This window comes from Carlito syrichta, unplaced genomic scaffold (assembly GCF_000164805.1).
Source record: "Carlito syrichta isolate Samal-C Ts95f unplaced genomic scaffold, Tarsius_syrichta-2.0.1 Scaffold314339, whole genome shotgun sequence".
NCBI classification, from domain to species: Eukaryota; Metazoa; Chordata; class Mammalia; order Primates; family Tarsiidae; genus Carlito; species Carlito syrichta.
This window is the reverse complement of record NW_007258435.1, coordinates 1,101,236-1,115,896: the sequence shown is the minus strand read 5'-3', so window position 1 is coordinate 1,115,896 and position 14,661 is coordinate 1,101,236. Positions and strand designations below refer to the sequence as shown.

At 37.6% G+C, this 14,661-nt stretch overlaps 1 protein-coding gene across 20 annotated transcripts in view; it reads right to left on the bottom strand.

Annotated features, from left to right (window-relative positions):
- The window catches only part of NRCAM (neuronal cell adhesion molecule), a 287,278-nt gene that overhangs the window by 38,885 nt on the left and 233,732 nt on the right, over nucleotides 1-14,661 (bottom strand). For 18 of the 20 annotated variants that reach the window (XM_008071489.1, XM_008071493.1, XM_008071494.1 and 15 more), the window contains 7 exons: nucleotides 12,385-12,528; nucleotides 10,193-10,304; nucleotides 8,207-8,373; nucleotides 7,961-8,108; nucleotides 5,986-6,110; nucleotides 5,539-5,568; nucleotides 3,820-3,921 (listed from right to left, as the gene is read on the bottom strand). In XM_008071489.1, coding sequence (XP_008069680.1) covers nucleotides 3,820-3,921; nucleotides 5,539-5,568; nucleotides 5,986-6,110; nucleotides 7,961-8,108; nucleotides 8,207-8,373; nucleotides 10,193-10,304; nucleotides 12,385-12,528 — 828 coding nt within the window. The remainder of the gene's footprint in view (nucleotides 1-3,819; nucleotides 3,922-5,538; nucleotides 5,569-5,985; nucleotides 6,111-7,960; nucleotides 8,109-8,206; nucleotides 8,374-10,192; nucleotides 10,305-12,384; nucleotides 12,529-14,661) is intronic. The other 2 variants (XM_021719267.1, XM_021719268.1) reach the window with 1 other exon arrangement.

Genomic DNA, 14,661 nt, shown 5'->3' with positions numbered 1-14,661 from the left:
CTAACTCAGCAGTTCCCCAAATTTCTCAGTTCATGGTGTACTTACTGACTCAGTAATTTTTTCCTCACGGCTCACTTAGGCCAAAGAAATGCTTAATGTTTTCATGTATGAAGTGGTTAGTTCCATACAACTTTTTAAGTATTTATATTTTAACAATTTAAAACCAATGGGGCACTCACTGTACAACTTCTTAAACCTTGTTAAGTATATGGGGTATCACCATCCTCATTTCCTGTTCCTCATCTATGTGGTCTTGCTGTTTATCACAGAAACTGCTCTGAGCCAGGCTCGGTGGCTCAGCCTGTAATCCCGCGCTTTGGGAGGCTGAGGTGAGTGGATTGCCTGAGCCTGCGGGTTCGAGACCCACCTGGGCAACTTGGCGAGACCTCATCTCTACAATAAATCAAAAATTAGCCAGGCGTGGTAGCGTGCACCTGTAGTTCCAGCTACTTGGGAGGCTGAGGCAGAAGGATCACCGGACCCCAGCAGGGTGAGGCTGCAGTGGCCGGGAGCGGTCATTGCACTCCAGTCTGGGTGACAGAGTGAGACTCCAACTCAAAAAAAAAAAAAAAAAAAGAAAATGCTTTGCACAGATATATCATCATTATAAAATGACATGGCAATATAATGTTGAAATTGCACACTGCTTCAAGCTAATTTTGTGTGGTGACTGACAGATGTCCCTGTGTTTTTTAAGTATCAAAATTTTAAAATTAAAACATTAAAATTATCCTAAGATATCCCTGTGAATTCACTAAGGTGCCATGGGGCATTTCAGTGCACAGTTTGAGAACCACGGTCCTACCTGGCCACTCTGCTTTCCCTCTTGTCTTCTTTAGACCATTTTCTTTTTGTTCCCTCTCTCTCTCTCTTATAATTTTTTATTTTATTTTAAAGATGTGGGGTACAATTCAGGGTTAGGTATGCAAATGTTCATTATGCAGGTACCTTTGTTGATGAGGTGTGCCCCCCACCCTTCCCAGGCAGATTCCTACTACTGCCAATCACGGTTCCCCTGCTCCCCTCCTGGCAATTTCCTGCTACTGCCAATTCTTTTCTTATAGTATTATGATGATTATTTAACATCCACTGATGAGTGAGAACATGTGATACTCAGTTCTTTGTTTCTGTGAAAGATTACTCAGTATTATAGACTCTAAGTCCATTCATGTTTCTCTGACGTTCATGATTCTGTTCTTTATGGCTGCATAATGTTCCATTGTGTATATGTACTATAGATCATTTTCAATCACTATCCAGAGTTAACCATTCAGGAAACGTCATCACTTCTCAGTTAAATTCCTCCAAGGGCTTCCCAATCCTCACACTAGTCTATGGGGCCTTGTGCAACTCCTCCTTCATGCATTCACCACCTAACTCTTCACCTCCTCTACCTTTTCTTCTCCTTCACTTCTGCTTGGTCATTTCACCACAGTCACATTGGCCTCCAGCAGACATGCCCTTGTCTTAGGACCTTTGCTCTTTCCCTTTGCTCTGTCCCTGGAAAGTTCTTTCCCCAGATAACCACACAGTGTGTTCACTAACCTTCTTCCTCCTGTCCCGACTGACATACTCAAATGTTCTTTGCTTAGTGTGGCCTTGTCTGACCACTGAAGACATAATGGTACCCCTGGACTCCCATTTCTTTCTCTTGATTTGTTTTTTCCATGGCCTAAACACACACACACACACACACACACACACACACACACACACACACACACAACCATATGTATGAATAGACATACATCTTCTATGTGTGTTTGGGTCCTCTAGGAAGCAAATACTAAAAATTAGAAGTGTTGGAGATCTATTTGGGGAAAGGCTAGTGGAAGATAAATGGGAGAGGAAGCAGGAGCAGGCAGGGAAGACCTTCAGACCACAGTGATGGTCTGACGTCTGTAACAGGAGAGGGGAAAGAAAGGAGGAGTAGGAAGGAAGGGCCTCAGACTGTAGCATAGCTCTGAGATACTCCCAGCCAGGTCATTGGGGAGTCCCAGAGGAAAGTTCACCCATGTGAAGAGTACTGCATTAGGTGTGTTTGGGCTCTAGGGCTTTCTCTGTGCCCAGTAACTAGAGCATCCTAGGGAGTGTGGTCTTGTGTGAACCTTAGAGAAGGAGCAAAGAATGGAGGCTGTCAGTTAACACTTCTTTCAGCAGGTTCTCTCCTGAAGGTAGATCTGAGGTTTTGTGTGTGTGTATATACATATACACAAAATATATACACAGTATATATTATTAATGTCCTCATGTAAAATATAAACTCTGTTAAGGGAAGATGTTTTTGACTATTTTGTTTTAGAATAATGTCTGGCACATAATATCTGCTGAATGAACGGGTAAATGAATGAAAGAGTAGACAAGCCTTGAAATCTAATTGTTTCATTTTCACACAGGCAAAAAGAGGATCCAAGCACCCTAACCATCTAGCTCTGGTTAATGAGCTGGGCGACTAAGGTTGGCCAAACGTGTGTTCTGATCAAACATTTTAAACGTTGAAAACAGTTGAGAAGGGAGCACAACTAAATAACACAGGACAGACAGGAGGCCTTTAAACATTTTTCTTGGAAATATTCTCCTTTACCAGGAGCTGCAATAAATCAACACATCTGTCATTTCAGATTCATCTTAGATAGTTACCAGAAAGGAATTTAGTCATCTTGCAGTATATACCTGAAGGTAGTAATGTATTATAGGTTTGTGACCTGATTGTGTCTGCCTCTTCAGTATCTCTTTGGTTTTACAATTAAACTTCTAAGATTACCTACACAGTAGCTCCCCTACATACAAAGCTTCAAGTTACGAACTTTAATAATGCACACCTGTGGTTTTTTTATGTATTATTTCTCTCCACCAGGTGTCAGTGTAGCCTGTTAAATACATACCGTACTATATAGACAATTGTGTTAGTTGGGTATCTAGGCTAACTTTGTTGGACTTCAGACAAATTGGACTTACAAACACTCTCCTAGAAGGGAACTCATTCATATGCTGGGGACTTCCTGTGGTCTAATTATACATATATATGCATGTATAATAATAAAATAAAATTATATATATAGTCAGGGTCTCACTCTGGCACCCAAGCTAGCGTACAGTGGCATGATCATGGCTCACCACAGCCTCAACTTCCTGGGCTCAGGAGATGGATTCACCTCAGCCTCGCCTCCCGTGTGGCTGGGACTACAGGCACGTGCCACCATGGCCAGCTTATTGTAGTCTAATTTTGTTGAGTTCTTTCAGTATCCTTATGACCTTGTCCCTCATCTGATTTTATTCCCTAGGCTTATGTCACAAATGTAAGGAGCTGACTGTTGAATGGGTCACTTTGAAGCAGGGGCTAATAGAAAGAGAGAGGCCTGGGTAGGAAGTTAACATACCTGATGTCTACACTCAGTTCTGTTACCAACTGAGGGTTTGAAACGTCACTTTATTCACCAAGTAGACAGGGCCATTCAGCACCTGCTTCTTCTATCCCCTTCTCCCAGTAGACATGGGCAAAAAAATAACTACCTTAAGTTAAAATGCATCTTCCTACTGTAGCAGATATTTATGGTGAATCATACAAATCTTAAACACAAATAACAATGTATTTGATTAATTAACATCTTCAGCAATTAACTGGCGTTCTATATCAGAAGCCATAACCAGGAATAACATCAGCTCTTCAGAGAAGGGGGCTATAAATATTTTTGTTCTATCAATAACAAAGCAGAGAATGCCAGTAAAACTTTTGTGAGGAATTTCAGTTGTATACTTTGAAGTGTTTCAAACGTGGCCATTCAGTTAACCAGTAATAAAGCAAATAATACCACATACTTGTAATAGGGCTATTGTTGTCATCGCCTGGGGTCCATGACAGCTGAACACTTTTGTCAAGCTGACTTGTCAGTTCTAAGTCAAAGGGAGGATTTGGAACATCTGTAGACCAAATACACACATGTCATGGTTAATCATCCATCCTTAAGAGGTTCTTTATTTGTGATACTATTCACAGAGGGAACACCTTAGAGACACAGCACACTTAATGGTCAATGAGCATGCAAATGAAAAGAAATGCAAACAACTGAGGTTGCTGGGAACACACAAGCATACCCAAGATAACCCATCAAGATGTTCTGCTTGCTTATTTCTCAAAGAAAACAGAATCATTTGTAACCAAACCCACTGAAGCAGACATATATGGTTCATCAGCACTCTCAGTGCGTGTCTTCTCATAAACACAAATGAGCACAAACAATGAAAAATAGTATCAAAACTTAATTTCTAATACATGGGAAATAGAAAATAGCAAATGTCAAAAAAACAAAGGCAAATAAAATGTAATGTTTAAAGAAGACTCAAATGCTCTTTCTGAAACATGCTGAATGATGGATTTGGGGGCTCCTTAAGAATATTCATATTTTAAAAATAATTTAAAAATAGGCTGGGCATGGTGGCTCATGTCTGTAATCCTAGCACATAAGTAGGTCAAGGTGGGAGGATCGCGTGAGGCCAGGAGTTTAAGACCAGCCTGGGGGCAACATAGCATGACCTTGTCTCTAAAAAAAATATGTAAAATAAAATAATACTATATAGGTAACCCTCAACATGCATAGGTATGTACTCTCAGACAACAACAGCATACAGACACCTGTTGAGACATGTCTGCTTCTTCTAATGGTGCTTCTGAGATCCAGAGAGTTACTGTTCCCCCATGAGTTTTTATTTGACCTTGCTTCTGGGAGTAACTCTGACTCTTAGGTAACCAGAGGCCATATAAACATGTGGGTTCTTTTTTCCTATTGGTAATAAAGTAGTAAATGTCTATAAAGGATAGGTCTTATATGGAACAACTAATGATACTGTGTAAAATTCAGCTGAGACTATGCCACAAAATTAATTTTTTAATTTATGTGCTGAATAATGAGAGTACTCTAAACACAAAGATTTCTGGAAATAATTCCTGATTTATCTTCTAGACTCAGAAAAGTTACACAACATGAATGTACTTCTCCTTCTGGTCTTTCTTTCGTGATATAACTTTTGTTAACGCACAAAGAGTCTGTTTTCTCTGATATAAAAGTAAAATGTTGTTCTAAAACATCAATTTTTTTCCTGTATAAATTTATTTAAAATGGAATCCTGAAACAACGTTTATTTCTCCAGAACAACTTTTAATAAATTGAAGTGAAAACCTAATTTGTGGAATGATACTAGAAATAGTTTTTTGTTCTGTAAAATGTGGATGATGGCTTTTGAAAAAGCACTGTGCTTCTTTGCAAGGAAACTGTATCAAAAAGGAACTTTTACCAAATAAAATGATTTTATAATAGCATGTAAAATATTTAGAAATAACTGGCAATAAACTCAGTGAAAAATTCTAGGGTTATAATGAAGAAATTATTGCCAGTAAGTGGGTGACACAGTATAACACACAATAGAGCCCGTTTCCTTAAAGAAACACAATGTGATAGAGACAAGGAAGCAATGAATTTTTTTCTGCAAAGATGAAATTGTTTGACAGAAAATAGAGAAAGAAGACTCATATTAGTTTACCGTAAACAGGAGCTGGAGTTGGAGTAGGAGCTAGAAAGGACATTAATATAAAGGATTTTAATCAAAATTAGTAATGGAGAGACACAAGATAGCACAAGAAGATAAAGACTGTACATGGTTTAAGATTATAAAGTTAAACCCTATGCTTAGCTGTGAGACATGACATTGACAGGCATGCAGTAACAATTTAGGGGGGGAGAAACCTTCAATTTTAAATAAAAGTAGATTATTTCTCCCAATTTTCTTATAAATGTATCACTAATGTGCATATCCACCCTTTTACCCCAGTGCTGCTTCAGAATATTTTCACTGAAATTATCGCTTCAAAGGCATCTTTCAAAGAAGAAAACCATGGGTAAACATTTAATATTTACAATTTGTATTTTACATTTTTCTTTTCGACCTAATGCAGGAAGCCAGTTACACTGCATTTATTCTTGTTCTTACCAACAACACTAAGCACAGCACTGGCAGAAACGCTGTCCAGGGTTGTGTTGGCCATACACGTGTAGGTGCCGCTGTCATTGTCACTGACATCCGCTATCTCCAGTTGATCCTTGTCAATAGTGAACCTGCCAATAGAACATATTCAGAGATGCTGAAATGGACATTCAATCACACCCTGAAATTGCTCTACTGGCACAAAAGAAACTCTGAATTTGATAAGAGAGAAAAATGATAAACATGTTCTGCAAATTAGAGAAAAAATGTTGTACAATACATATCACTTTAATAATTATTAAAGGTGGAAAACAGTGAGACAATGAGCTAGAATCTTGGATTAGAAGGGATGTTAAGTCATCTGGTACCCTGGTTTTTAACTAAGCCTCGGAAGTCTTAGGAGTTTCCTAAAGTTCCCAGGGGCATGGGGTGGGAGGCAGTTCCACAGTTATCCTTACAAGAGGGCTTCTGTTGCTAAGAAACAATGGAGCACCACTCATTTAGCTCAATTTCTCTCTAAGGGTATATTTTAAATACTTTAGTATTTACTGCAGAAATTTAACCTCATTTTAGCTACATGCAAACTCTCATAAAAGAAAATACAAGCAAAGAATAGTAATCTGTTTTATCACTAGATACAGAAAGATTTAGATCTGCAATCTCCACAAGGATTTTCTAGAAGTTACTTGTGGGCATGAACAATTGCTCAGTGGGTCAAAATCACTGTATAGAGGAGAGGATTCATGTATGATTTTATGCATAAATCATAAACTGTCTTCTCAATTTCCAAGTTAAAGCTTCAGCCAACTTAACCTGATGGTCATTTCTTCACTTTTTTTCTTTTTATCTTTATCAATCCAGACTCCACAAATAAAACTGACTTGTTGAGGCATAGAACTAGATGAAAATTTGAGGCACAAAGAGAAGGCCTCAAAGTTCTTTGGGGCCATTGACAAGCAATAGGGCACCTATCAGGCACCACAGCTTTAGGTCGGCTGCAAGCAAACCATAGAAACCACTTCCACCAGCACACGGTATTCCTTCTAATAGTAAGTCCTGTAGCCATTTTGATTGCTAATATTTACACATCCTACTCTGTGCACTTACTATGTCAAGTTGAGGCCTTTAATTGGAAAATGGTTTAACCTTTCTTCCATTCTAAACTAAAAGAGTGTAACACACTTGGGTTATTTTGAATGCTTTACCTGTTTTTTTCTTTTTTTTTCTTGAGTTGGAGTCTCACTCTGTCACCCAGATGGAGTGCAGTGGCCGATCCCGGCCACCGCAGCCTCGACCTGCTGGGCTCCTTCCGAGTAGCCGGAATTACAGGCGCGTGCTACCACGCCCGGCTAATTTTTTTGATTTATTGTAGAGATGAGGTCTCGCCTGCCCAGGTGGGTCTTGAACCCGCGGGCTCAGGCAATCCACTCACCTCAGCCTCCCAAAGGCGCAGGATTACAGGCTGAGCCACCGAGCCCGGCCGCTTTACCTGTTTATATTTTTGTTTTTCCTTCCCCTTCCACTGGCTTTATGTAAAATAAAAAGAAAACTCCTTATCTGAACAAATACTAGTGTCCATTAAAACACTGAAGGATTCAGATGGTCTCTGGTGATTAAAGTGATCATATTTCTGCTTATTTGTAGAAAGGTAATGAAAACATCTGTTGAGACTTCACTGTTCAAGGTACAAAAAAAATGGATGTTGTCCAAGACCTTAAGGGGTTTTTTCCCATGCCAAATTACACAGGAGACCAACACACAAAGATAGATAAACATTCTCAAGGTCTTATTTCAATCACTTGATACCCTTTTAGGTACAAATATTTTGCAGTAGGGAGAACATGTATATATCTCTTTATTTTGGAGACAGCAGACTTCAGAAACTGAAAACATCACCACAAATCACCATACAATAAATCTTTAGTTCAAAAGAGACTTAAAAAGAGAATGAAGAGAAAGGAAAAACATAGTCTTCAAATACCTTTCGTCACTGGGCAGCTCACCGTTGTCCTTTAGCCACATGACTGTGGGGATTAAGGTGTGATCGTGTTTTACTTTGCATTCAAACGACACGGTGCTCCCTCTTTGCACAACTGCATATTCAGGCTGTTTAATGATCCTTGTTGGATCTGAAAATTAAAGTTATTGTTATCCAATGGCAAAGCTGGAGAATTTGTTCAAAGTCACATAATAATAATAAAAAAAAAATTCATTACCTCTGTCTTACCTTTGATTTCTAAGTGAACTTCATTCTTTGCCATCCCTAATTTATTCCTTGCAACACATGTGTAAGTTCCTGTGCTGTCCTTTTGGGCCACAGGAATTTCCAGAGTTCCATTTTCATGTAAAACATAAATATCTTCATGAAGGGCACTCCCTTTAGCTCCTTTAAACCTTCATTTCAGAAATTATCACCATGAGAATGAAAACATGAAAATTTGAAGTCAGAAATAAAATGCCACCCTCCAGGTTAAGAGAACTATGGTCTGGGTTAAAGTGTCAAGTTCAAAGATGTTTGGAATTTTCACAAACACACTGCATGCTTGTATGTCAAGGGGGTAAATATAAAAACAAGACATAAAACTGGCACATTAAACAATAAATGGTGTTTGTAGAATTAGGTTGACAATCAATACATAATATTTAAGTCATAATTTGTGTCATTAAATTGTAATTTTGTTATAACAATTGTTTAATAAGCGCATTGTTACTAATTTTCCCTCTAAATAGTTAATTAAAAACACAGAATGAAGATTTCTCTTTCCACCCAACTGTAATGTAGTTATAACTCTATCTGCAGTTTACAATTCTAGAGAGATTTTGAATTCAAGGCTACAGAGGTTATACTTTTGAAAGTATAATTAGGAAAATATTCAGAGCAGAAAAAAAGGCATGTATGTCAGATAGGAGAAATAAAGATGGACGAAAAGGGATGAGGCAAAGTCAACCTATTTTAAGTGTTAATCCCTCTAGGAAAATCATCTGCATAGGATCCATGTTTTTCTTCTCTGGGGTTAAGGTGGGGACCTGGGGATATTTTCCTTTAATCCTAACCTTGCTTTTATTCTCACCTCAGTAGCAGAAGCCTAGTATAGCACCTAGGACCTAACAGATGGTCCAGAAATAAATGTTCCAATTTTCTTTCATTCATTCTTTCTGATCTGTTGCCTAGCCATCCTAGTCTTGTCTTTTTCAGCTCAAGTAAGCAAGCTAGGGGGAGCTAGAAGACTTATATCAGGAACGGTATATGAAAGGAGATGCTCTGAGGTGGGGGTAACAAGACAGAAGAGAACTTGGTTGGATCCAGTCAGGAAGATCCAGTGCAAGAGGTACTAAAGAGGAACACTTAATAACAGATCCTGCTTTTGAGCTTATTATGAAACCCTTCCCCACCCCACATAATATTTTATTATCAAAGAATGTTCCCCAACCTGTCCCTCTATCCACTACTCACAAAGTTCCGGGGGATGTCCATGGCATTGTAAAATACAGCAGCCTTTAAATTTTTAAAACTCATTTGTGGCCATTGCCTGGCTGAGCTATTTTGTGGCCACATACTCTTTGAACTATGGCCAGGTCATGTTTTCTTAAGCTTTGCCCCTTGCACCCACCTTGGGGAGGTGAATCTCCTCTTTCTCTCTCTTTCTAATTTACTTTTTAAAATATATTTTCTAATCTAAAAAAACCTCATTTGCATGCAGCTTTGTGGTTGATAAATAAATTACACATGTGAAAGAATTTAGCACAGAGCAGGTAGTGAATAAACATTTGTAAAATGAATGAATGAATTTAACAATTAACAGTTGGGCTTGTTTGCTGCTTTTCCTCTGTTTTTTTTTTTTTTTTCTTGAGTCAGAGTCTCACTCTGTTGCCCAGACTGGAGTGCAGTGGCACACTCACGGCTGCTGCAGTCTTCACCTGCCGGGCTCAGGTGATCCTTCCACCTCAGCCTTCCGAGTAGCTCGAACCACTATGCCTGGCTAATCTGTCTGATTTACTGTGGAGACGAGGTCTCACCAAGTTGCCCAGGCTGGTCTTGAACCCCTGGGCTCAGGTAATTCTCTCACCTCTGCCTCTCAAAGTGCTGGGATTACAGAAGTGAGCCACTGCACCTGGCTCCCTGTTAGATTTTTTTACTGAAACCCAACATAATTAGAAATGTGAAGGTTTTAGCAAATGTAAATATTAAGAAACAAATATGACCACTACTTACCACTCAATGGTGGGGAGAGGGGATCCAAAGAAGGCACAATCTAGGAAGGCAGGCCTGTTAGCAATGACCTGGTAGAGTGTGTTTGGAGGTGTGAGAATTCGTGGTGGCTCAGCTAAAAATATTTAAGAAAATAAAGTAAATATTAGAATACATTTTAGACCCTCACTATACTTATCCTATTTTGTTTTAAGGTCATTAAAGTTTATAGTAAAGCACAACCCACGTCTCTCCCCTCATGTTCCCTTATGAAAATACCTGTCACTCAAGGCAGACAAATACAATTTTCCTCCCTCCACCTCATGTTTCACATCTTGCTCAGGCACTATTTTAATTGTTAAATTACTTCTCTGTATCATCTAGGATATTGTGAGTCCACTGTGGTCAGGGATTGGGACTTTTCGTCATTTTACCCCCAGCAAAGTGACTAACACAGAAATAATGGTCAAGTATATTTTTGTTGAATGATTGTGACCCATCAAAACCCTAGTGGGTAAGAATGGTGAGGAACACATAAACTGATAGAAAAAAGCAGAATGATCAGCGTGATGGCTAAAACATTTGGAACTAGAGCAACAAAAACAAATATAGACAAATGGGATTATATCAAACTAAAAAGCTTACACAGTCAAGAGACAATCAACAGAGTGAAGAGACAATCTATGGAATGGAAGAAAATATTTTCAAGCCATTTATCTGGTAAGAGGTTACTATCCAAAATATATAAGGAACTCAAACAACTCAATAGTATAAAATGAATAACCTGATTAAAAATGGGCAAAGGTCTGAAATAAATGTTTCTCAAAGGAAGACATACAAATAGCCAACAAACATATAAAAAATGCTCAACATTACTATCATTAGAGAAATGCAAATCAAAACCACAATGAGATATCCCGTTATATCCATTAGTATGGCTATTATCACAAAAACAGAAGATCACAAGTGCTGGTGAGGGTGTGAAGAAAAGGGAGCACTTTTACATAGTTTGTGGGAATACATTTAGTACAGCCATTATGAAAAGTAGTATAAAGATTGTTTACACTAAAAAAATTAAAAATAAAACTACTATATTGTCCAACAATCCCACTACTGGGTATATATCTAAAGGAAATCAGTATGTTGAGTTCTCTGAACTACCTTGTTCATTGCAGCACTATTCACAATAGCCAAGATATAGAATCAAGCTAAGTATCCATCAACAGTGAATGAATAAAGAAAAGGTGGTATATATAAACACTGGAATACTATTCAGCCTTAAAAAAGAAGAAAATTCTGTCATTTGCCACAACTTGGAGAAGCCTGGAGGACATTACACTAAGTGAATTAAGTCAGGAACAGAAGGACAAATTTTGCATGATCTAAGTTGTATATACAATCTGAAAAAGTTGAATTCAAAAGTAAAGAGTAAAAAATAGAACCAGAAGTCAAAACTGCTTTGTCAACATCCACCAATATCTTAATTGCTTAGCTCTTCATGTGATTAATGACCTTCATTTCAAGCATGAAGGAAAAATACTAAGTATTGGTTGGCTTCCTGATGTTAATTTGGTTTGAAAAGGGAGCATACTAATTTTAAAGGATTGAAGTATAATTCTCTGGCATCATGAAAACAGTTCTTGCATAAATGTTGGTAAATTTAGTATTTTGGTAGTTTTGTCCAATATGTAAAATACAATGTTCACATAAACCAACCATTTGAGAATATATTTGAGTATGTCATAGGTTTTAAAACATATTTTTACTAATTAAATGAATGTACATCTATGACTTGGATAAAGGCCAAACATTATGATTAATGGCTTATTTTTGAAAATGAGAATCATGAAATTGTTATTACACTTGTCAGTTTCTAAGGATGGAATATAATTAACAGTCAGTTACTAACAGCAGATAAATGCTATTTTTCTTTTGAGGATTTGACACTTGGTCTTAACATCTGTGAATAGAACAGCCTATTTGATTATTTCTACAATGAAGAATTTGCCGTTATAAAAACTGTGTTATGAAAGAACATTAACACCAGACTGCAAGATTCTTCAGGTCAAGGTTTGTATCTTATCCATGTTTGCATCTCCCTTATAGCCAAGTACTGTGCACTGCACATAGTTGATGCTCAATATGCTTTTTGCTGAATGAATAGAAAATAACAGCGGTTGTTAATTTACCATGTCTTTAATAAAGAAAGAGCTTACCCAGAACATTTACAAATGCATTTGCCAGTAGATATCCATATTCATTAGAGGCATTGCACTGGTATACGGCACTTGATCTTTCTTGCACATTTGAAAAAATAATGGTATCACCATCTATTTTTCTGCTGGGGTCATCAGGGGCAACTGTTTGGGTGTAAAAATAGAAAGTATATGCTTATTTCTCTTTGCTTAAAAGATGTATATTAAACTCATAAAGCTTGACTTATAGTCACTAGGACATAAATGCAAACTGATCTAGGTATAATGCAGCAAGAAGAGTAGAATTCCGGCAGAAACCATATATTTTCCTCCTCAGAATTTAGTTATCACATATCTACATGGATGTAAGGTCAATATTCAATTAGTCTTAAGTAGATAACTTTTGTATCACTGATTATTATTTTGAGAGATATAGAAAAAAACCTCCACTGTATTACACATTCAGGAAAATAGTGCCCTGTTCAGAAAAAGAACGTGGTTACTTATGAGAGGAGAAGTTAATGTTCAAGGAGAGACAACAAAAGCTAGCCAAAAGTCTAGAAACACTACAGTTTGTCCAAACCTATCCCTTTTAAGGAGCCACTTCTTGAAACAAACAGATAAATAAATAAGTACATGAATAAATATAGGGCTAATAATCAAATGTGAAAATAGCTATTTTCCTGCTTTGGAAATCCCTGAGCCTGAAGTAGAAATAAATTATGTAAAATTTCTATTAAAGATAGTGTTTTCAGTTAAATCTCTCAAACACAGGATTTCTCCTTACTAAAGTGTACTAGAACTGCTTGGGTAATATAATATGTGAGGATTTAATCCAGGGCATGCCTGACAATTTGGAACTGCTGTGCTGCTGGAGACGAATTCCTTTCTGTGAATGCTAAATCTTAGGCTGTGAGCTTACATTGCTGTAAGAGAACACTAGAAGGGATTTAGGTCTCTGTCTCAACACGCTGACCAAAATAAAAACGAAATAACCCTTTTAAACTGTGCTTGCAACTTGAACCAGTTAAGAAGCTTTCACTTTCTTTCTAAATACCATTTCTTTTTCTTTGGTGATAGGAGCAGGATGTGCTTCTAAGACACATATTTATCACTGCATTCAACTTCTTTATCATGCTCAAATTAAAAAAAATTGGTTCATCTGTGGTTTATTAACCCACCTTAATGATAATAAACCAAAAATATAGGTATTCATCCTTGTTTTATCACACATACATAACATACTTTACTCAAGTACTCATTCTGTAATAGTTTTCTAGCATTGCTGTAACAAATTACCACAAACTTAGTGGCTTCAAACAACAAAAAAATTACTGTCATTCAGTTCTGTAGGTTACAAGTCAGACAGGGTAACACTGAGTTAAAAGCAAAGGTAGAGTGGTGTTCCTTTCGGGAGGTTCTTGGAAAGAGCATATTTTCTTGCCTTTTCCAGCTTCTGGAGGCTGCCCACATTCCTTGACTGATGGTCCCCTCCCACCAATTTCAAAGCCATCAACATTGCATCTCTCTGATCATTCTTCCATAGTCACATTTTTCTCTAATCACATCCAGGAAAGGCACTCTACTTTTGAGGGCTCATGTGATTAAATTGGACCCAAATCAGATAATCCAGAATAATCTCCCCATCTCAAAACCTTTATAATATGTACCAATTCTCTTTTGCTGTGTAAAGTGACATATTCACAGGTTTCAGGGGTTAGGATGTAGACATCTTTGGGAGGCTATTATTTTGTTTGCCACACATTCCATCACATTTACAGCTTAAATGTCTTTTAGATGTTTCATACCAGAATATTCTAAAAATTCAGCATAAATTGAAGCTTAGAATAAGTATTAGCTTCCAAGGATTGTTAAAACTCTAACTTATCAGCTGCTCCTCTTCGACCAATTAATCTTCATTCCTGAGTAGGCATGCTAGATGTTCTTTAAAAAGTAGCTCAACACTCAGATCAATAGCTCATTTATGAAATCATCTTATATACTCCAGCTTGTTCCACTAGTGATGGGGGTATGCCAAGATACTTTGAATTGGCTTCTTAGCCCACATTTGCTGTTTATGACTCTAATGATTTCAAAATTGTCTTAAGGAGCATATTCTTTCAAACAGAAGACAAATACAAGTCATAATTCCTTCAACTGGGTATAGATTCATCGATAAAAGACAGCAAAGGACAGAAATATCACACTAGCCCAGAAATGAACTGTAGCTGTGCCAGGCAACCAGAGACTCTGAGAATGCAGTGTGCCCTAGGATGGCCCATGTTCCTTGTCCCAGAT